Source organism: Anarrhichthys ocellatus, unplaced genomic scaffold (genome assembly GCF_004355925.1).
Source record: "Anarrhichthys ocellatus isolate YVR2014 unplaced genomic scaffold, GSC_Weel_1.0 scaffold5, whole genome shotgun sequence".
NCBI lineage: Eukaryota > Metazoa > Chordata > Actinopteri > Perciformes > Anarhichadidae > Anarrhichthys > Anarrhichthys ocellatus.
In genome coordinates this window covers 7230254-7253962 of record NW_022280035.1, presented here as the reverse complement: position 1 = coordinate 7253962, position 23709 = coordinate 7230254, and the positions used below count along the sequence as shown (strand labels likewise).

Sequence of the window (23709 nt, the reverse complement as noted above, 5' to 3'; positions counted from 1 at the left end):
AGAGAGAGAGAGAGAGAGAGAGAGAGAGAGAGAGAGAGAGAGAGAGAAAGTAAAGGAAGATCAGGGGGAATACATAAAAGCACAAAAATAATAGAGTGAGCAGCGGCAGAGATCATAAAGAGCAGAACAGAGAGAGTAGGTCAGGGGTGGCGAGCTTCATTTAGCCTGTTGTTTCTCTGGCTGGCAGAATGATCTATTGATTTAGCAGCGAGCAGCGGCACCTGGCTCTGTCAGCGGCTCAGCACTGACTGCTTGCCACACTAACGGGCCAGGTAAACAAAGCGGGCCTGCTACTTTTAGTATCAGCCAACAAACACAGGGGAAATAAAAGAAAAACGTAACCAAGAACAACACAACTGCCATTGTTGAGCTGGCGGATAGCTTCTATGTCCAACACCTGGTTTGATACGGCACAGAGGAGTGCGCCGGATGGGGAGCAGAAACGACTCACCGCCAGATCTCTCAACACATTTGGCTTACCATGGTGGTACATTTGCATAATCGTGATGTAATGGGATAGTATTGGGACCAAAAACAATGCAAGCAAGGAGCAGGAGAAAGGTTACTTACTCTATGAAATAAACCATGCCGGTCTCCGTGTAGGCCATCTCCCACTTTTTAGGCAAGGACTCCTGACTTTCGTCCTGTGTGTTCCATACGCGCAAGTCCATAGCCGCGGCTGACTGGTTGTAGCTGGGCACCGTCTTCCTCCACTCCGCCTCGTCTTTGTACTCTGTGGCCCGGCATGGTGAGAGGGACGCGGGCATGGAGACAGAAAGGGGAATGGGTTGGCAGTAAAGGTATGGGAGGTGGTAGAGGGAGAAAGAGACAGGACGTGAGAATGTGGCGCCATTGGAGCTCCTCTGGGCTCCTTGCATCTCTCCCCGCTGCTGCTGTCGCTCGAGTTGATCTTCCTCTGTACACTGTGGTGGACGGTTACATCCACGAGAGAGCAAGGGGTAGCGAAAGAGAGGGAGAGACAGAAAGAGAGAGTGCACAGAGAGAGGAAGGAAGCGCAGCAATTGCCATAGGATTTGCATGTCAGCAGAGATGTGCTGGAAACTGCCTCCCAGGCAAGGGCAAGAGCTGACCAATGCTTCAACACAGCCGCAAGTGCCACATCACAACTCTATTAGCATCACACAGGCTGCTGCATGTGTGTGTGTGTATTTGCCTAATCTTGATGTGTGTGTGTGTGTGTGTGTGTGTGTGTGTGTGTGTGTGTATGTGTGTGTGTGTGTGTGTGCCTCTCTGTGAGAGGCTCTTATCTGCAGGTTTTCATCTGGCTGTGTATGACCTAGCTTCATCATGGCATTGAATGCTCAGTCTGTTTTTTCTGGGGTAATTGAAAGGCAGGGATGGGAAGTGACAGCTGTTGACTGGAAGAAGCCAAGAGCTTTTTGTGTTGAAATTGGGGCCTCTTTTTCATCATGGAACCATGGAGGGGCTTCTGCACTTACAAAGTCAAGACTAATTGACTACATACAGACACTTGCTCTGGGCTACAGCAGCTTTCAACCCTTGTAGCGATAAATTATCTATGTCGCAGATAAGGGCACACAGGCTTCGTAAATTGATGAGCATGCTAACAGGACACAAAAGAAAAATGTCTGTTAACAATGACGCATGACCATTATTGAACTATACCTTCAAGACATGGTGATATGTCTTCCTCTACCCCTTTTATAATACATCCTCACCACTTCAACAATTCAATACATCCACAAAGAGCATTTGAGATAAGACAACTCGTGAACTGCAGAATTGGGAGTGACATCGTTCTACAATGTTTTTTTTCTTGGCTGGGCTCCACACTGCCATCATTATTGCCCAGGGCCACAGAGATGATGCGTCTCTGACAATGTTATTCTCTTTTGCTTTTGGATGTCGGATGAGCAATTGCACGCTCACTGATCTTTCTTTCTTTTTTTACAAACTTCCCCCGTCCTCCATTGACATGTAACCAATGTCTCACAGTGTAAAGTTGCTTCCCCCTCCCTCCTGTGGATGCTACATATGGTTCACACAATACAGTGTGTTATTGGGATCACACCTGTCTGGGTCAAATCAAGCACTACAAGTGCATAAGCAATTTTTTCATATTTTCATGCAGATTACCATCCAATTAGTCAATTTATTATATGAAGTAATAAGACAGACAGCTTCACTTTACTGAATTTGATTGGCTGTTTCCAATGCAGCTTCAGCTGTTTGATGGGCGACTTCAACCGCAGGTGCTTTTGCAGGACCGGCTTCAGGTAGCCAGTCAGAAGCAGACGGGTTCATGGGAGTAAAAGTAAAAAAAACAAAAAAAAAAAAATTATAATTGCACTAGATTTATTTTTTTCCATGCATTTTTATGTATGAGAAGACCCCAAATGAAAACTGTAAGTGGACTACTTAAGTAATATAAACTAATTATTTAAACAGCCTTTGTATAGGAATGATTCTGCAGCGGCAGATCATTGTAACCGTGATGACTGTCAGCGGTTTCCACTGCATATACAAATTTATGTTCCAGATGGGTGTGTGGGGTCATTGGAAGGGAACTGACATTTCCTTGAGAACATACCTGAACTTGATGCGTTTCAGTACATTTACTGTATGTTTTAGTGCTGATAGCAATAACATGATAATGGCATGAAAGGGTGTTGTTTAGACTGGTCAGAGGCCCGACATTGAAGCCATAACAGAGACTGCTCCAGCTGGAGAAGTGAAGGGCCGGAAGCTGCTACTATGTTCAGTTGGCTGGTTTTGATATGCTGGTATTACGAGAGAAAACTTTTTCATATGGATGGTTATTATGTGACATGTTGGCCCATAGTCTGAATATTACCATTTAAATTGTAGTGTTGATAACAGCACAGCAGTCAGAGGATTCCTAACTGCTTTCACAATGAGGACCACTCACCATTAGCTGAAACATGTTCAGATTTTGCTTGTGCCATGAGCCACGAGAGGACAGCCAAACAAGAACAAAGTCTACCCCTCTAACCGAGGGATTGCTTCCATTGATCTCAGCCAGACTTTGACTGCTTCTTGACTTTGCAGTGCAGTGATTTAGTGCTGACGTTGAATACAGAGCAGCTAATCCTGGCAATGTTTGTTTGAGAAAAGAATGATAAGGAGGAAAGAAAAAAAAGGTCCTGTTGTTTTGCATTCTGAGAGTAGTATAATGAACGCCTGAACACAAAAATTATTTGAGCAAACAAAGAACTGCTGGGGGTTTAATTTTGGCAAAAAGCGGTAAGAAGCACAGCTGCATAACAACTAGTAAGAACTGCAGAAGCAGTAAAAGAAGAAGACCAAAGCGTCTCTCACCAGCCAAGCCGTTGACCATAGGAGGCCTCTCATCTTCCTCTTCCTCCTCTGGTGCAACGCTGTCCTTTCTGTCCATCTTACTGACAGAGGTTGTGCGTTTTCGCTGGACCTCCGTGTCAAATTCCTCATCAAACAGAACTTGGTCCACCAAGTCCGGCTGCACGGGGCTGGGCTCTGCAGGGGGCTTAGGGGTCCCATAGTAGTTTCCTGGAATGAAGAGCGGGCGACAGAGACAGAAAAATATACTTGTGAATATGTTTTACTTGTAAAGACTTCTTTGACGATGTTCAATGCATAACCAATTTGACCCTCCGTTACTATCTAATCTCAACCTGTCTCAGCAAACCCCATCTCATCCTAATCTTAAACCCATGCTGGAAACCCCATAACAGCCCCTTGTTGAAGCTAGGACGGGGAGATTGTTGGACTGCCATGCTCGGATGGATTTTTCTACCCTCGGGAGAATATTTGGTCCTCATGAGTATAGTAATACCAAAAGGGTGCACACACACGTAGTCCCAAAGGTTAAATACTGTAGGAAAGAATTGACAACATTGTCTTGGCAGTGCACCGCAGAATAGGAAGAGGCAATTAAGCACCGATGCAGCTGGAAAACCACTGTCGATTCCAGATCCAGGAAAAGACCATCGCACCTCAACTGTAGCAGTGGCTTAAATGATTTAAAAGGCGCAGGAGAGTCTGATTGTGAGCTACAGATCATATCTGGCAGAGCCGTATTGCTTGGAACAGAATGAGGCCAAACCTTTACTCCCGTAACTCAGGTCTTTGAAAGGTTTCTTGGATGAGGGACAGTTGACGCAAATTATTCTTTGTTAATTCCAATTGGATACCAACTGTACCATATGGCGAAACCATCACACAGAGAGGGGTCATGTTGTCTTCCCGGGCCTAAATGCTGATTATGCGCACCTGCCATCGAGCAAGAGAGTTTCTAATGTAACAGAGACATGAGCCCCGCTGGCTTCCCACATACACACGATTTTCTCATTTGTTATATGATATTGTTAATATCTAATCTAATCTTTGTGTTAATGTACTACTTAAAAAAACAACAAAAACAACAGACCAAAGCTAAAAAGCCTGGGCTGGAGCATTATAATTTGTACTGCTTCATTCCCCAGGGAACTGTGGGTTTACGCCAAGGTAGCTTCTCAAGCACTCGATTGCCCCTTTAAGTCCATCAGCTTGCCTTTGCTGTCATGTTGGTGCCTAAGGCAGCAAACAGCCTCACACCACAGAGCGAGTCTTCGTCTTCCCTCAACTATTGGAGAGGGGTGACCCACTTTACCACTCACTACCTTCTCTCGTCCTGCAAGAGAATACTGAATAAGAGAGCGGATGAAAACTTCAAAGCACAAGGAGGTGAGAAAATAGTTGGGGAGGTATGGTGCAAATATTGATTCAATGGCGGTTCTCTGTGAATCCACAGTCCTCCAGTGTTTGTGTGGGATTGCAGTGTTTAAGAGTGAGCTGTGTCTGAGAGGCTGAACATCTCTCTTGACGCGTATATCAGCAAATACTCAGTACTCCATCGCAGTATGTATGTATGTATGTATGCGCAGGTGTGTGTGTGTGTGTGAGAGTGAGAGTGAGTGAGAGTGAGAGAGAGCACTATCTTACTGACAGAAATGTTGTGGCAATGGAATTAAGGTTCCACACCGAGATAAATGAGACAAAATCTTTTTAAAGAGTTTCATTCTTCTTTAAATACATATTTGATTTGATTTGACTCACATATAAATCACAATGACAGCACAGAGGAAACGAATCAATTTTAGAGCTTCTTTTTCAGCTATAATTATGACATGCTACAACAATCAACCAAAAAGCGCAATTTATCTGAGCGCTATGTTAAACGAAACATTAGAATTGATCATGGCAATTACATTAATCCGTGTTTGAACGTATGAAGTATTCATTTCGGTACCTTATCGAAAACCATTAAATCCTTTCCTAGGTTTGTAATTAATAGGATGCCGACTAACGAAATGCAAATTGAGGGAGTTAAATTAGAAGTAGCAATTTGCTCTGTGCACTCTGAAGCTCAGGCAAACGTAGCCTATGTAAGTACCCATTAGCAAGGAGCCGGGTGAAAGTGGCCACAATAAGGAATTGCATTAAAATCAATCAAGTTGTAATTAATATTGTACTATTGAGTCACAGTCACTGATAAGAATGTATCACTTCATTCAGTGTGGATGTAAAAATCCTGCAGCCTGAAAAGAAATAACTCAAAAGACTGGAGGCTGGGGCAGAATTAAGTGAGATGTCTCATTTAGTTTTACTTTAAAGGTGCAGTGTGTAGGATTTGACGCCATCTAGTGGTGAGGTTACAGATTGCAACCAACTGAAACTTCTCCTGTTGGGCCAAGCATGTAGCTGAACTACGGTAGCTGACGTGAAAACGCAAAAAATCCCTCTCGAGCACCAGTGTTTGGTTTGTCCGTTCTGGGCTACTGTCGAAACAACGTCATGAAGAGGACCCACTCCAAATGTAGAGCTGAGCTCAGGGTACTCTGGTGGATACAGCAGCCAGGGCAATATGGGCGGCTACAGTGATTACATTAGGTAACCAGGGCAGAATGGGAAGCAGTTACTATGGCGGCGGCGGTGGAGGAGGAAGCAGAGGCTCTATGAACGGACTGAGCGGGGGATGGGGAATGTAGATTTTTTTTGAACAATGATCATTCTAAGGTAACAGGAAAACACATCAGTTGTTATTTTCAGGTGATTATACACAAAAGAAAACATACTCATTAATATATTCAATTTCCACATCTAATGCTACACACCGTTATCGTGCACCTACATTTTGGTATCTGGAGTGCCTACCAACTCACAAACTGGCAGACACTGTACTTATACAAACATACTCTAGCAGAATGAGTGGTTATGAATTAGCATGGAGAGAAAAGAAATGTCTTTTTTTATAAATTATTGAGCGTGTCAGAAACTGCCAAGTGTCAAGACTCACTTTTGCTTGTAAATTAGCACTTACACGGCTTCTGTGTCTGGATAGAATCTTTTTTATTTGAGGTTCAAAATGAGCCATTTCGTTATCGACCCACCTCTATTAGACAGGCAGACGAGAGAAAGTAGTTTGCTCAGATCATCATCTAAATTAAATATAGTTAGAGCTGCCGTCATAACAGCTCATCTAGTGATGTGGAGGCTGCTGCTGTGCTTTCCCTCACGACTGATGCCGGAGACAGAAATCACTGATCTAACCTGTCTGTTGTCCTGATGTATGATTCTGACTCTTTAACAAATGTCCGACGTCTCATTATCAGGACAAAGACCGTCCCTATTGGGATGCCGGAACACATTCTAAAAGCGGTCCTCATTTGAATAGGATGTCTGGTCACCCTTTGGCAACCCTGATTATGCCACCTCAAATATTCCACCTTAATTACTGCCTTAGATTAATGGGTTGTTCATTCTTGGAGAGAAAAAAGAGCCTGGGAGCCACCATCCCACCAGTTCCCCATGACCACGTGTGTGTGTGTGTGTGTGTGTGTGTGAGACACCTGTTGATACGGGCACTGAATCAACACGTCAACATGCTGTATTCTATGCGGAATGTAACAATGAACAAGGACATGGAGCAACAACAATTACCGTAATATCTATGAAAGAATAATTCTAATAAATAATTAATGAATAAATTTGGCCATAGTGATTGCTCAGATCTCCGTCCTCGGTATTCTACAATATGCTCAACTGTAGATCGCCCACTTACAAACACTATACAATACAATGCACAACACAAGTATACAAATGATATATTTACTGTTGTCCTGTACTATATTTACTGTGTGTTCTACATAAATGTACTTAGGATTTTGTCATTCATTCATTTAGCGTTATAGTTAAAATCCTACAAATATCTACAACCAAGAATTCTGCTCACAGGAAGACCTCAATTCAATCAAACTATTGTCTTAATGCGATTACTTTTGTGTGCATGCATGTATAAACAGTCAGGACTATACTAAACTTTACTATGTGGTCATTTCGTATAGAATATTTATTAAGTAAACTACCAGAAAACGGGCTACATTGTGATATATATTGTTATCGAGATGTGAAATGAACGGAGGTCGGTAGTAACAAGTAACAATTACTGTGTAATAAACTAAAATAAAAAGTATAATATTAATGTCATATTTTGAGACCACAGACTGGGAATATTGTCTGGTTTATACGTAGCATGTATACTTTTACTTGAATACAGTTTGTGGCTACTCTACCTACCTCTGTAAATGACATACATCTGGACAGAAGATTTTGACCATATCACCAAGCCCTCCTGACTAGAAGTATAAAAACTACTGATGAGGTTCATATACCTCTCAATTTGTTGGCTATGTTTAACCTATTAGAAGCAACGGTTAGTCTTAAAGAGAAGAAAAGGACAGCGGATAAAAATACTACTGCTCATCACACTGTAAAATTAAACATTTCTGCTCATCAACAGATTATGCCATGTCTATCTTGCGTCTCTTTAGTCACGCTGTGGCAAAGTGACAAGGAGCAGTCTTGATAAAGGTAACATCAGCAGAAACAGAAACAGTGCGCACAGAGGACTGACAATTTTGGCATAGTGCGATTACATTAAAGCTCTTTTGCAGCTTTCAGAGAGTGGTGGGTGGACAGTGCAAAGCAAAGCCATTTTCAATTTTTAACAGCCTGGGCCAACGCTTGCTTGGCACCGTCAGTGAACTACACAGCTATTCAGTCATGTTACACATGCAGGCTTGTGTTTGCTGCCAATAAGAAGCAGTTTCATGTCAAAGGGAGTATTTGTTTTTTGTTTTAAACTTGCTTCATGTTAAAAGGTGTCTGTGCCCAGAGAGCTGAAATATACACCACTAAAGCTGTGTGTGTATGGGTGAGAAAGAATGCCTGTATGTGTGTGTGTGTGTGTGTCACGTCATCCGTTTTAGTCAACAGCTGTCAGCGTATCTCATCTCCAACTCGTGAGAATCTGATTAAAAACGAGAGTACAACTGTGACCAGAGTTGAATCTGCAGCGAGACATAATCTCTCTTAATCACACTATAACCTTCAGAAAAACTTTAATTATAAGCTGCGATGGAAATGCTCGAGAGCAAAGATTCACGCAGTCATGGTCATTTAGCGATGTGCAATATAGCTCTGTGTTTTTAAAAACACAAATGGAAATCGGAGACACCCCTTCTGTCGCAGCAGTTTGGGAAGAACCTCTCAAAAAGGTTTATACTCGGGCACAGGCTTCACCTGCTCCCCCCCCCCCCTCTGCGTTCATCCCGCTGCCTCTTTGAACCTGCCAGCCACAGTCACAGACCCTCATTAATCATCGAGGATGGACTTCCACTCTCTCGGGCAGTGCCCTGGCTGCCGGGGGTTCGCATCACTAACTACCAGTGCCCCAGGCGGGTGAAGCCCATCTTGTGCTCCAGCCTTGGCACAGGGCTCCAGTCCTGCTTGGCATGGATGCCAACACTTCACAAGCCAACCTTGTTAACCCCGCATTCCTCTGCTCCCCCATGCTAGTGTGTGTGTGTATATTTTGCAAACAGCTTCACAATCCACTGTTAAATGACGTGGCTCTCATCCTTTCTAGATTATGTTCATCACCTCAGTCTGTGCAGTGACACCCGACGTAAATTATACATCCTCTGTGTCTTTTCCTTCCATCCCAACTCCTTTCTCTTTATCCCTCCATCTTTTCTTCGTCCACTTTCTCTTTCAGATATACATATATTTTTTTTTTGTTCTCTTATTTTACTTGGACGAGCGCAACAACAACAACACTAATCCGACTCCTTTGATATCAGCAGTGCAGTCCTGAGAGCGGAGGCACTTCTTAATCCTTCAAGCCTCTGATTTGCCGGTTCCTCGGAGTGGGCAGCTGTTGCTAGCGCAGCACCTTTGCACCCTCCTTCCTCCGTGACTTCTAGCCTGTTGCCCTGCTTCCATCTAATCCACAGCTATTCAGCTTTGCCTCAGAACTTCACAAAGCCCATCATAACAAAAACGACCCTATTACAAAATGGCTGAAGGCAATGTGACCCAGCAAAACAAGGGGACAGTAAATGATCATTTATTTACCAGTAAAGTCCATGATTGTCAAGGGGAGTACATTTTGTATTGCAAAAACAAAACAGATATTTCATCTTCATCCCTTTTTTTAAGTGTCAGCTAGAAGGAAAGTACGACAGCACAGCCTTTTCTGTAGAACTCATGCCCTGTTTTCTTTGTCCCAGCCTCTTATGCTTGATTCATGGTGTGTTATTCTGTAGTTTGCTTGCAGTGAGTCACTTTCATTCACCCATGAACCTAGCTTAAACCTCCAATCAAGGTTGTGAATCTGACTCTAGCCTTGTAAATGCTAACACCATATCCAGCATTCCTAGCATCGAACAACTATAAAAGAAAAGCCCACGATAGAAAGGCATATGGAATGCATACTTAATAAATGGTAGCAGTGTCAGCATAACTTGGGCAACAATAAGACATCATACACGTTCATGCTGCTTCTTCAGCTGAGATCTTTATATCCACTGTTGCCTGCTTTGAGTTTCAACAGAGAGAGATACCTGCTTTCCTTGAATTTTGCTTGTTCTTTCCAGCTCGCTGTCTCAGTCATGAATGATTCATATTTCTGGCTTTTCTTTACCAACCACAGTGAGGGGTAGAAAATTGGATTTGCCCTAATTCACATACATGCACGCTGGCGCACAAGCAAATCTATTATTCGAGAAGTATTACTCACACATTGACACTTTAGTCATTCTGTAAAAAGAAATCTGGCAAACGAATCCGTCTTTGTTTCTGTGCCGTTTAAACTTCCCCGTCCACTTTACCAGCGGCTGAGTCAACGTCGCTGCTAATGCCTGCTTAGAATGCAGAGAGCGAGACTGTTGGCAGTTGAAAATGTAATGGATTAATGCTGAGGAGCGCTCTCATAAACACACAATTTTCCTCTTTTATGCTCGGCGAAGTATTTTCTGAATATTGGCCTTCGGAAATATATCTTTCTATTATTGGTGAGCGATATGACAACCAATCTGTGAAACACTCATTGTCTCAGATACTGGCTCAAGCAGAGCAGTGGGAGGGAGTGTCTTGGTTACAGATGAACCCATGGATACATCCAGCCTCTGTTGTTCACAGGTCTGGAGGATTAGTCACAGCGGTGAACGTGGCTGCCCAGGAAGATGTTTCCATTCAATTCGCCACATATGCAGTAAGTATAGCTGTGCACTAAGGAGGGCATATCCCAAACAGTGAGAGAGAGGGAGGTGGCTAATGACTGGCAGCAATGAAAAAGTACAAAGGGAATGAAGTTGTGGTTTCCACTGAGCCCTTGACACTCAAAGTTCAGTTCAGTTCAGATTTTGTCCCACAAGAGGGACATTCTTTTTGCAGCATGGAAACAATCAAACACAACAAAACAACATAAGACATAAAGCGAATGAATACTATAACCACAACACAGAATAACATAAAGAGTCCATGATGTTAGAAAATCTGCAACTAATGAATAAGATAAAAGAAAGTGTTCGGGTGAACCAAGAAGCAGTTTATGGCGTCATTAAAAGCCGTTTCATACCAAGTGTGGATTTCCATCCCAATCATTTTATTGGAAATTTGATAAAAACAGATTTTGTGGGTTCTTATGCATGCTTTCACACAACTGCGGCACTTTTGTGCAGGAGATAAAATATTCGGACGAACCTCGATTTCAGCGAATTTCAACCTGGGGAAATAAATGTTTGACCAATGAAAGACAATCCATTAAAATTATTACCATCATTATGCATAATAATTAGGCATGTGCTTCTGTTTGTTGCAAGGAGAGTGTGTATTTTAGAAAAAAATGGTCCTATTGTCAGACAAATGTTTTTTTTCCCTGTCAAATTGAAATTTTTTTAGAATAATGGGCAGTCCCTTTGTCAACATCCAATAATGTACGACAAACATTGCGACTACTACCTCAAATAAACAAATAAGGGACAATATCTGGCTTGAGATCGCACAGCTGCTGAGATAAGATGACTGTAGCAATTTAGCCGATATGCACTTGTTAATGTTATACGACTGTCACGGAATGGGCTAGCCACATCAGCTAACGTTAGCATCAAATTTGGCGTCTGATTTATGTATTGTGTTTTGCATGAGGACTTTCCGATTTCCACACCGCATTTTTGCATCGCACTAGTGAGAAATGTTTTTTAATCTGCTGCATAAAGAACTCAATCTACATGAAATCCACAAAAGTTGAACTATTTTTGCACCAACAAGTCCTGACTTACATCCTACGTTGTTAGTACAAATTAAAGAAAATCTTTCACCAATGCATCTCTGTGTGAATGGGTGCTCAAGGCTAATTTTACAATCTACACTATACTAGCTGTGGCGACAAGTAACAGATCTGCAGTCGGTGACTAACTCGTCATGGAGAATTCATTCATTATGTGGTGAATATCTCTCCCTCCCTCTTTACCTGCATTCAAGTGCCTGTCTGTCTGTAGATCTGTGTTTGTCTAACAGCTTATCTGTGGAGACTCGGAGGTCAAAAGTCTGAGCATTAATGATTAACTGTCTGTGGGCTTCTGAATCTGCGCCGTCAATAAACATACGGTTGTGTTACATTAAGCAGGGAAGGGCAGAACAGATCCATTATTCATCCTGTTGACTGGTTCATAGGTTCAGGGTTGAAGGGCTGGGTATGGGACAGAGGGCGGACTAACGTAGCCAAGAGATTTACGACACAACGTGTGAAAGGACCAGAAGTTCTTCTCGGCCTCAAAATCACTTGGGGGTATATTATCTCCAGCTTGGTCACGTACAGTGACAGTCTGCTGATGACTTCGGCAATGTGTTGACTTCATGCGATGACCTAATAGTGCACAGCTCGGCAAAAACACGAGAGAACTAATAGCCGGGGCACGGTGTTGGGATTCACCCTCGGCCTGCAGCCGTGTCCCCAGGGCGGACTGGGATCATGTACCGTAGTGATCACTTAATGCTGTGTTTCTCTCTCTGCATTCTTTGAGCTGTAGTTTTTCTCTCCAAGTTTAAATTAGTTTGACTATCTCGCGAACTGAGACGTGTTTGCCCGTTTGGCTCAGTTGAAAGCGGTCAACTGGTCCAAACAAGCAGACTGAGACCACCTGAAGAAGCTCTGTCTTCAAAGTGAGCGTCGTATATAAGCAGCGTATGAAGCCTGTTCGTGTAAGTTCATTTGACAACCATGGTAACTTGTATGCACAACACCTCCTGAGTGACCTTCCGTGATGCATCAGAGTTGAAAAGGAATTAAAAACAAGCGGTGTAGCGTTTCTGTTCGACTCCATGTATTTTGGCACTTCCTCATTTAAAAGTAACTTTCCTCCCATATTATTATGTTAAGCCTCTTCTTTTTCATCTTGCTCCCGCCTGTTTCTCATTATTCATAACATGAGCTCGAGTTGCAGTCTCGACTAATATTGCTCATAATCAGTTATTTCTTGGTGAGCCCTTTGCGAGAACACAAATATACCCGTAAAAAGGCAGTAAAGTGCTGCATGACTTGCCGTCAGCAACCGGTATTTGATTTCCCCCTGTGGGTCAACGCAGTGGGGCGATGGCTCATCAAAACTGTTCAATACACGAGTTACCCGCGAGTCAATATGACTTCATGTTTACTTTACGGATGCGTTTGTGAGACGTCGGGGGCAACACGACACGGACCACAACTGAAAGGCAACGAGGCAACCACGCAAATCTGTGAGCTCATGGTTTACCGGTAACCTGGTTTATTACGGTTCTCTGCCATGACCAATGGGCTGTCCTGACCCTTACCACTCAGGGTCAATGCCCAGTGGGAAATTGGAGGCGGGATTTCAGAAGTGCCTCTCTCTGTGCTGTGTATTGATAAATGCATGGCATTGTCCGTTTCTCTTTGAGTCCCGCCCTTCGGGGGTATTAAACAAATAAGTCTACTGTCGATACTGTGGAGGATTTCAGTATTAGAAATATTATAAGTAGGATTAAATAACACCCCTAGTGGTGAGTAGAAGTGTCACAATAATAAGAATGTCACAAAATATTTACTTATGGAATGTATTATGTTTACAATATTCTTACTTGTAGAGGATATTATGTTACAGTATTTTACTTACTGAATGTATTAAACCATAGAAGTATAGTCTCTAAAGGTATTAAAACACTGTATGAATAGTTTTGAGGGTCAGAAAGGGAACATTTTGAGTGAGACTTTACAGAGGTGCAGCAGAGGACAGAGGGGTGGACAACTGACCACCAGGACCTGAGGAGGAGTCCGGACGACTTCAACCAAACACTGAGATGATAACTGCCCCAAGCCAGGAGGGGCTATTGAATTTCGGCCAATCATAGAGGCTGATACTGGACATTTAAACTTTCGGACAGAGACTTTTAAATATAGGCTTAGTTCCAGAGGGTTTTGGCCAGAGGTCGCGCCGTTACCACTCTGGGTAGTTTACCAGCTGGGCTGGGCTATTTAGTGGGCCTTGTGAGAACTCTGCCCTGGGGACATATTGATATCGATATCGATAGAGTAATTCAGTTTGCAACTGTTCTAGCTTCTCTTGTTTATTAAATACTTTTTGATTGTTAACCGGATCCAGTTAATTTTTGGTGTGACTGGAAAGTCCAGCGGTCTGGATCTCCCCTGAAAACATCTAACCCTCACAATACCTAACCTCAACCAACCATCTCTGACTCAAGCAGCTACGCAAAATAAACAGTATATACATCCCCATCTATAGTGTTGTAGAGTTGACGTATGTGTTGCATTGAGACGTACCATCATAGGTGCCACTCTCCAGCAGCAGTCCGCTTTCTTCCAGGTCCCGGAACTCCCCCACACTGATGAAATTATAGTCCACTCCAGGAACCTCCCCCTCTCTGGGCTGCCGAGTGGTACCTGCCAATAATGACACAGTTTAAGACGGAGGGAACATCCAAACAAATGTGTGTCTACATCATGAATCAGACAGTCATCAGAGCTGAAACCACAAAGATACGAATGCATTATTAAAATATAAAACATCCTCTCTAGCACCAACACAGCTGTCAGAATACAGAGGAAGTGTGATGATAATGACAATTAACAGGATTATAATTGCACACTTTTTCTTTGATTTCTGTGCAGCATCACTTTTATTCCTCAAGGATGCAATTAAATAATATATTAATGCGATACATAGAATTTAGAAAAGACGGCTTTACTAAGTTGTGCACCAACTACATAAATAGATGAAGGCTAACTTCACTGTCGACCTTCTGCATTATTGTTGAATAATTAAACTACTTTTACATTTGCTGTGCGCTCACAAAACAATATATCCTCGATCCCACGTACAGCTTGGTGTCCAAGGCAACATAGTGGAAAACAACGATTAAACAAAAATGTTTCATGGTGACTTGGCAGTATAATGCTATTCAAGTAAACATCTTGTTTACACCAGACCTTTTCTGCGACATCCCTATTTGCGATAGACCAAAGAATCAATTTGTGAATGCCCCCCATGGCATCTTTATCGTCAAAGTCCTTTCCTGTAACACTAAAAGGTTACGGCCTTAGAGGCAGCCCTGTCTCCAGAGGGATTTATTCACGTTCATAAACCAAGGATGAACGAGGTCATGGGTGTAAAATTCAGTGACACGTATTACAGTGTACCGTCTCCTTCATGCCAGTGGTGATGGTCGAGGTCAGTTGCTTTATGGTTGAAATGATCTTGAAGCAACATGAGTTCCAACTTTCTCTCCTTCCTTGTAAAGATCTTTACTTCTGTTTTCCCCCTAAAACACACTGCCGCTCCAAAAGTCAAGCTCTCCGCCACATTCCAGTTCATGCAAAGTTCCAGTCGTTAAATAGCAATCCACCATAACTGCCGCAACCGGTTAAAGAACGTGTCATGTTTTTCCCTGTTGATGTACTCTCATCTGCGAGACATTTGGAAACGCATTGTTATGAAAATGATTTCACGCTCCCTAACATGCCGACTCTGCTTGCCGTCATCTTAGATGTAATCAGGGCTTTTTTACGCTACCTCAGTTGAACTGCTGCTCTGCTATCTGGCTGCACTGCAGGCAGAAGGAAATTTAGAGGTATGAGCCATCACATCTGAAACAGCTTAGTCGGTTGCGGAGACAATCTTTTATTCTGTCAAACAGAGCAATCAGAGGGGACCAGCAAAGCCACGGAGGGAGGAAATATGAGCTTGCTTTTGGAAGAAGGAACGTGGAAATGCAATTATTAAGCTTTTTATTGTTTATTCAGCTAACTTACGAGAAGATTCTCAAATAAGTTTTAGCAACCCTTTCACTTCTAATTCTCCTAACACCATCATGTGTTTTTGTAATTATAGTTTTATCATCTGAGGTGTCTGTAAGTACTGCTGTAACCGTGTGAGGTGACAGGATTCTTTACAGCTTAAAAGAAATAATGGGGAAACCGGAAGCAGCGGATGCTATCTGCACTCACAAAGCACAGCATCTCTTCGGTCTCCACACCTGGACAGCTGTGAGGAGTGAAGAGTATGATCACACCCCAGCCTAAGACTGATGAAACTGGAAATCTAACCGTTATCTGAGAAGGAGCGCTGGGATAAGGAGCTTTGAAGAGAAGACAAGAAGAAATTTGCTGGTAATTCTCACTGGAAAAGAGATGTTTGAACTTCCATCTTGTGTGTGGCTCCTCACAAGCCTCTGTTTGAAGAGATGAAACGACCGCAGTGAGACAAGACAAAAGCGGCACACCGAAAGAAAACGAATCCTAGTAGTCACTGGGTCTACGGGCGTAACAACATTACATAGCTCTCCAGCTTTATAGGTGTAAACTCTGTTTTGTGTGTTGAACACCCACTCACAGTGGGGCACCAGAGGCCGTGTGACAAGCGTTTACCACCAAGGCTATAAGATGCTAATTGCAGCTGAACAATAGAACAGAAAAAAAGAGAAACACATTAAACTGACAGGTACCAGATCAGATTGTGTCAACTTTAAATTTCGAGAAAAACAAAGAGGGACTGTTGGACGTTGGCTGTAGTGTCTGATGAACACACAATAAAGTAGAATACTAACTTGGAGGGCAGCAACAATATTGACCTCATGCAGTCTGCCCATTTTGGAGCACATATCAGATTAAAAAGATGATTTCTGGAGCGTTATCTTACAAGATCAACTAGCTTACATTGAACTGCAGCAGTAGCTTGATGCTTCTATGCTGCTGATAATTTAAGGAGCATTGATGCTTAACTCATCTGGTCAATGATGTTATTAAGGTATTAATAATCTGCGTTCATCACAAACAATTACTAAACTTGCTTTGCTTTGTTTGCTAAGAAGCTAATATATTAACTTATAGCTTTTCACACAGTTATATAATATATATTTTACTTATGTAATTCTAAATAAGAAGCTTGCTGCACACAAATTAGGCCATGTAATGAAAAACTGGACTGCTGTGGTTTTTAATCTGATTTATAGATGGTAAGAAAACAAGCACTCCATAAAACAAGTTTGGTTTGATCATATACCTTTCTGATAAGCATCCATCTGATCCATATAAAAATCCTGCGTAATGTAATAATGCTACTATAATAAAATGAATCTCCACTGTGTGTTTTGGATGAGGAAATATAGGGTAACACTTTCTATGACTTATAATGCATTACAATCTAAAAATAGCACTGTGGATTAATGCAATCTTTATATAAAATACAGAATTTAATACGATCCACGTTTAACTTTCTATTTCTCTGCAGTAGGAAGACTAAATGATGAGATACATAAATCTTAAATCTTCAAAAACAAATTATAATAAATGCTAGGATTGAAAACAGGAGGAACTTTTTTTTACTCTTTTTTTTTTTTTTAAATCTGGCAATGACACTGGAGCTGATTGCCATACCATGACAAATATTAATGCCCAGGGATTTATATATAATAAAAAATATTAAAAAAAGATAGTTGGTGGAGGAGCTGTGGGTCGGGATTTAGCCAGGCCTCAAGGATTTCCGTGGTGCCCTGGACCCCTGGCACTTTCTTGAGCTCCTGTCATCTTTTTGTGGGAGGCAGCAGTGACACTTAATAAAGCCTCGCTGTGTGTAGCGCAAGCGGGAAGTCATGCTTCCCTCGCTTTGAGATGCCATTCGCGCTGCTGTAATGAGCCCAGGCATCACGCTGTAGTGGCTATTTAGGCTCCTCGCGCGGTCACTGTGGCTCAGTGCGCTGTGATAAGCTACTGGCACGGGCCTGCATGAGCACAGTGGACAAGAGACATATGCTGCGCTACTGAAGCCAGACTGCAGTGTCTCGCGTGGGATATGCATGGCACCAGTTTTTAGATCTTCAGTGTTGACCCTCTGAAGTGGACTGTACGTAAATGGGTATTACTAGAACATGGTGTGTACTATCAGTGCTTAACTGTAATTATCGTATTGATATGTAAGAGATGGTGGTGACTGCTTTTAATGCAGATAAATAGCTATGGAGCAAATTGTAAATTGTTTCATACATTTCTAAAGCAAATCTGTGGACAGAGTCACTCAGCAAGATGAGGAAGTAGAAAGCCCTGCTGTTGTTATTATGTCTGATTAATCATCACTGCTTTATTGTACATTTAAATGTAACTTCAAGTGGTGCTCTTTAAATGGCTTTCCTTTCATGCAAAATGTCAGATATGAGAGCTTTTGAAACGCAGATAATGAACCATGTCTGGAGCAGTGATAAATGGCAAAAACATTTTCTCGTTGTTTTTTTTGTTGTTTTTTTAACTCAGCTGTACAGCCCAGAAAATTACAGCTGCTCTTTCATTTACGCCTGTTGGCCTCGATGTCCATTTTGAAATCACTGGGGTGTAAAAACGAAATCGTTCCGTCCTGTTTTTCTATTCTTCTATTTTAAGAGGAGCAGCGGAGAACTAAACAAGAGAGAAATGGAGGAAAATGTTAGCAGCACTCTTTCACGCCTTCAATTGTAAGATAACCAAGGTCTGACTATAATCAGAAAAAAATCTTTGTTTATATGAAAATAAATGTCTCTCTTAAAACTCATTTTCATTAAATTAAACACAAAGACCGAGAAAGTGTGCCATACCCCTCGATTCCAATACAGTTTCTTTTGTACAAACCCTGAAGTCAGAGCATATTTCACTCATAATAATAATAATAATAATAATAATAATAATATCAATGTGAGCCTTCTGCATCAAAGTCTTCTCAGGTTTTTCTAGGACATCAGAGTTACATTAAGACTAAAACTGGGTGCCATTACTCATTGCGTTGGGATTATGAAGTGAATAGTTGTGTCTATAATGCATTATAATCTGCTTCTAGCACTGTAACATGTATAAGTTATAAGCAGCCAGAAATATTCATAATGCAACAATCACAACACATTTTACAATGATTTATAAGGTACCATAATACTTGTGCTGGTCACTCGCTGACTTTTTGTTGTGCAAGGATCCGAGTGTATTATAACTCCTATAGTTTTAATACGTTATAATACTTTTACAATGCATAGGTGGCCAAACTACAGCTGGTGAATGTCCTAAAATATGGCTTGAGTATATTTCAAATAATAATGCACTGGTTGTAAATTGCACATCCCAGTTCATACACTGCCGACTGAACTTAGTGAAATGATCTCCGTCTTAACCTCTTAGCACAGAAAACCATATTTGACCATTTCGGCCTGTTTTACATCTTATATATGCATCGCAATCTCTTCAGTAGGCCTGTAGGCCATGAACAGAAAACAATATTTGGCAATATCTGCATGTAACTTTAATTATATACGGATTTACACATAATATTCTACTTCAAGTGGGCACTTAGGCCATGCACTGTATAAGAGCTTTTAAAGTATTGAATTAATACAATTTTAATTTAAAGTAGCAGATACAGAAATATTTTTTGTAACATGTGGGCACACCGATAAACTACTGTACCGGTAAATTTTATGGGCCCGTTCATCAGCCCACATATTTTCACCATATTGCTGAGCTGACTACGTGGTGTGTTTTTTTTTTGCGTTCACTATTGTTTGGCCGTGACACCTTATGTTTTTTCTGTATATGGCCCACAATTGAAAATGTTTGGCCCACCCTGCTCTAAATGGTGACAACATATAATTAAATGGCGGCATAGGAAGTGTAGCCAACATGGGAAATGCCGGCAAGACAATAAGTAGGATGGCGCAGGTAGAGCCACAGATGACAACAGACCAGGCTCCATCTGGAGGGGTCAGAGGGCAACAAGCAGAACCCAGACAGAGAGAGAGAGAGAGAGGAGACTGGCATCCAGAGGCTACTCACAGGGAATGGTGCGCAGGTACAGGTTGTCCCTGATCACCTGCTGGAGCTTATGGTCCAGGGAGCCCTTCTGAAACTGCAGGCTGAGGTAGTGACGCAAATCAGTGTTCAACACCTTGCCTAGAGGAAAAGAGAGAGGAAGTCTGCGTCAGTCCAACAATTTAACCACATAGGAGGGCATCTACACGGCGCTCATACACAAAACACCCACACTGATTATTTGATTTTGACATTCTGAAATTTAAATTCATAACACGCTACAACACAGTCCTCCGACGGACAACAACACGTGCTACAAGCCCTAAATCAAAAAGGGCCAGGACAGCAATTACTTGTACCCGAGAAGGCTAGGCGCTAACTGGCAAAGATATTGAAGCTGTGATGAATATTAAAATCCAGAGGCATGCATAACAGAAAGCAGGAGGCATGCAGCATTAGGACTGTCATTAGGACTGTTGCTTCTCTGGAACAACAGCACTACGGGGCTGAGGAAGTCATCTTCAAAGAACAGGGAAATTTACCATTCTCCTCTGAGCGACAGAATGTCAGCGAGAGGAAATAGGGAGATGCAAAGAGAGAAGGAAGTATCAGAGAGAGAAGTCCCTTGTGTTTGCTACAGTAGCGCTCTTCCTCTGTGTAGACTCCAGCTGTGCATGGGGCAGCAGCTCAGGAAAGGGACACGCAGATGTGCTTTGAATATGGCTTCAGTTACTGTGGGCCTTAAAAACCAGCGCCTCAAAGCCGTCTAGCAGGGGGTACACAATTAACCGCATGCAGATGACCACTATCTAACATGTTGCAGTTGTTCTGACTGTGCAACACAATCTGTAATGCGCCTCATCAAAATAGTTCCATGTTCGACATCTGCTTTTTGGTGTGTGGTTTCAAACACACATCTCTACAAGGACGGAATGCGGGAATGTTTGCTGGCAACGTCTAAAAGATTCTCTGGCACATGTGTTAAAGTCCCGTAGATCTGATGTTGACAAATCAAAACCAAGCAGAAGCCAGGCGGTGAGATCTGCTTAGATCGAGGAACACAAGTTAGATAACACACCTCTCCCAGCAGGAAACCTACAGAGACTGTGAACACATGTCATGACTTTCACTATTGTGGGACTAATTCTGCTGTCGGCTAATCTCCTGATGAATACTTTACCATACTACAAAGTTTTGAGTCGGCGTGCTAGATGCTGCACACTCACAAATCATTGTAGACTTGCTTTGATTTTCGTATGAAGCATTTTTTGAACTCCATTCAAATCTATTTACCAATATTCGCACACAATCACAAACACACACACAGACACGCACACACAAAAGCTCCCGTCTTCTGAACGAGTAGCAGAGTTCAAACGAGTAGAAATTTGCAGAAAGAAACAGAATAAAACATGATCAGCCTGTGTCGTAACAAAGAGAAATATTCTCAAAGTAAAACAAAAAAAAAAAAAAAAAAAAAACTTTTAAAGCATCCTACGCATCCCACACTCAAGAATTCTACTCTGAAACTTGAAGAGTATTTTTTGTGATACCCATTTTCAGCAAGAAGAATGGACTTGGCTGCTAGGGAATAAAAAGCTATCGCTTGCCAAATTCAAAAATATTGTACAATAAATTAATTCGTCTTATTTATCGCTTAAGGGGGAAAAAAAAACAACCACCGTTGTGACTGCAGATCAGCAGCATTATGTAGCCTGGTTGAGAGGGTTGATTCTCAAATCTTGACATCTGCCAAAAAGGGACGTTGAAAATATTTGAGCTTTTGTAGGTTCTTGCACAACTCAAAGCTTTTGCTGTGCAGTCTCTCACACACACACGAGCTGATAATTCAAAGTGATTATGGAATTCTTAGGCTTTGTAGTGTGCCTGCTGCTTCACTGAAGTTGAAACAGTAGCTGCAGCAAGGCAGAGGGGCGAGAGAGGGCTGGGGCCAAGGGAAGCATGGCTCTTCATTATATAACTCTATAGAGTTTCTACTGGCACGATGAATGTGAGGAATTTAGGTCAAGGAAACAAAAGCTGGGTCTGGCTACGCGTTGCAACTGGAAAGCCACAAGCCTGTGGTCCCTGTTCCCAGAAGCTATGAGACATGAAAAACCCCAAAAACACACACAAACAATATACATCCTATATTCCCTCCCCTACCAGGTCAGGCCTGGGCCCATGTTAAAGGGGACGGCAGTGATTCTGCCTTCACCGCGGCTTTTATCATGCTTGGATTTGCCGCCCTGGAACCATTTCCGCACACTGCCTTCAGTGAGCTGGTTTCTGGTCAACTGGTTTCAGTATGCACAGTGGATGGAGCTAATTGTTACCACAGGATGCCTGCAACCAAGGCTAGATATCCCAGTGGGTCACAAAATCAATCTCTCCGTCTCTCTCCCATGCACACACAAACACATGCAAATCACCTCCCCATGCCCAAAGCAACCTCCCTCTCAAGTGCTTCTAACAGTGCAGTGTTTGTGGCCCGCCTGTCAGGTTGTGTTAGCGTGCTACATCATATCTCCAGATATGGGGGGGGGGGGGGGAGAGAGAGAGAGAGAGAGAGAGAGAGAGAGAGAGAGAAAGAGGGAGCAGCAACTCTCAGCTTCCCGCTAGGTTACAAGGCAGCGCATCGCTGGCCTGCCAGGCTGGGTAGTGCGAGGCATGCGGGACACAATAGAAGCCTTTGTGCCTTGTCATCTGGCCATTAGACACTCTCTCATACAGGGGGGAGTTGGAGGGGAAGGTGGGGGGAGTTCGTTCTAGGATGGCGAATCATTAAAAACAGAGGGACCGAGGGAGGACAGGGTGGAGGGGGATGTTTGGAGGGTTGAGTAAGGATGATGCATGGGAACACACATGGAATCTCCTCCTGCCCTTTCATCGCATTCTATCGCTCCATCTCTGACTGTGCGTCGTTGCCTCCCTCGCTGTAGAGATTCATCACCCTGGGCGAGATCCCCACAGGGCTCCTCAATCCTGTTTGGATAGCTATTGGCCTTCCCTGCATCGCCCCCTTTTTCTTTCTTCCACCGCACTTAACCTTTTGTTTTCTCTCATTATAGAAGCCTTGGCTTTCAAGTGATGTGTGCATCTCCACCTGTCGCTGGCTCCACCGCAGCCCCCTCTCTGTCCAATAGATCAGCCCGGATGAAGGGAAATAGAAACCAAGCCCTCCCTCGGGCTCTTTCTAAAATTGCTATTAGTTTTCAGCATTTTATACATAGGAGGAGAAGAGAGGAGTGACCTTACTTAGATAAATAAAAATAATAGATGACAATTTAAATCTAAGTAAAGAGTGAGAACATATCAGATGGATGTACTAACAAAACCCCCACTTTCTGTCTGTCTCTCTCTATCACACAGGAATGAAAAGAAAGCACATGCTGCTGCCCATCATGCTATCCCCACTCCCCCAGGACTTTTAGATTTTGGTATCTGCCGTGGGAAAGCGCTACTCTCAGCTCACCTCACCATCTGTCATTTCCCGTCACTGATGTCAAAACGATTGAAGCGCTTTGCGAAAAGTCTTTCATTGAGAGACAAGTTGTTTTTCAGCCAAAAGACCGGACAAGAGCTCAAGTCCCTCTACTATTGTAAAACAGGTTTAGCAGTGTGGACAACCATTTTTGACTCAACTTTACTGCTGTAACGGAAACAATCAAAAGCTACAGCGCATCAAAGACTTGAAAAATTGCCCAAAGTCTTTTGGAAAAAATAACATCGCTTTGACTTGATTGCCAAATTTAGAGCAGAATTCAGTAGAAATAAGACGAAGAATTTATTTGTGAGGCTCTGTGAACTTTTACTTGGGCAAAGCAGTTATTTGAGCTAAACGCTAATACATGTATGATAATGCACGCATGCTGATGTTTGGGTATTTGCTCATAGTGTTGGACAAATTGAAGTTTTGATCAAACGGTGCAACACGATCTTTTTGGCATTTAAGCTTGCACACTTTAAAACGGAGCACTCGGGTGAATCTATCAGTCATAGTGCTGCAGGAGGCACAACAGCTACTCTGGCAAAAGCAAAAAGACTCGTCTTCT

At 42.5% G+C, this 23709-nt stretch overlaps 1 protein-coding gene across 4 annotated transcripts in view; it reads right to left on the bottom strand.

The window, feature by feature from the left end:
* magi3a (membrane associated guanylate kinase, WW and PDZ domain containing 3a) overlaps window positions 1–23709 on the bottom strand; it is a 117644-nt gene that overhangs the window by 24823 nt on the left and 69112 nt on the right. For all 4 annotated transcript variants that reach the window (XM_031844817.1, XM_031844818.1, XM_031844820.1 and 1 more), the window contains exons 2-5: window positions 19679–19795; window positions 14159–14278; window positions 3322–3528; window positions 571–733 (exon numbers count right to left, since the gene is read on the bottom strand). In XM_031844817.1, coding sequence (XP_031700677.1) covers window positions 571–733; window positions 3322–3528; window positions 14159–14278; window positions 19679–19795 — 607 coding nt within the window. The remainder of the gene's footprint in view (window positions 1–570; window positions 734–3321; window positions 3529–14158; window positions 14279–19678; window positions 19796–23709) is intronic.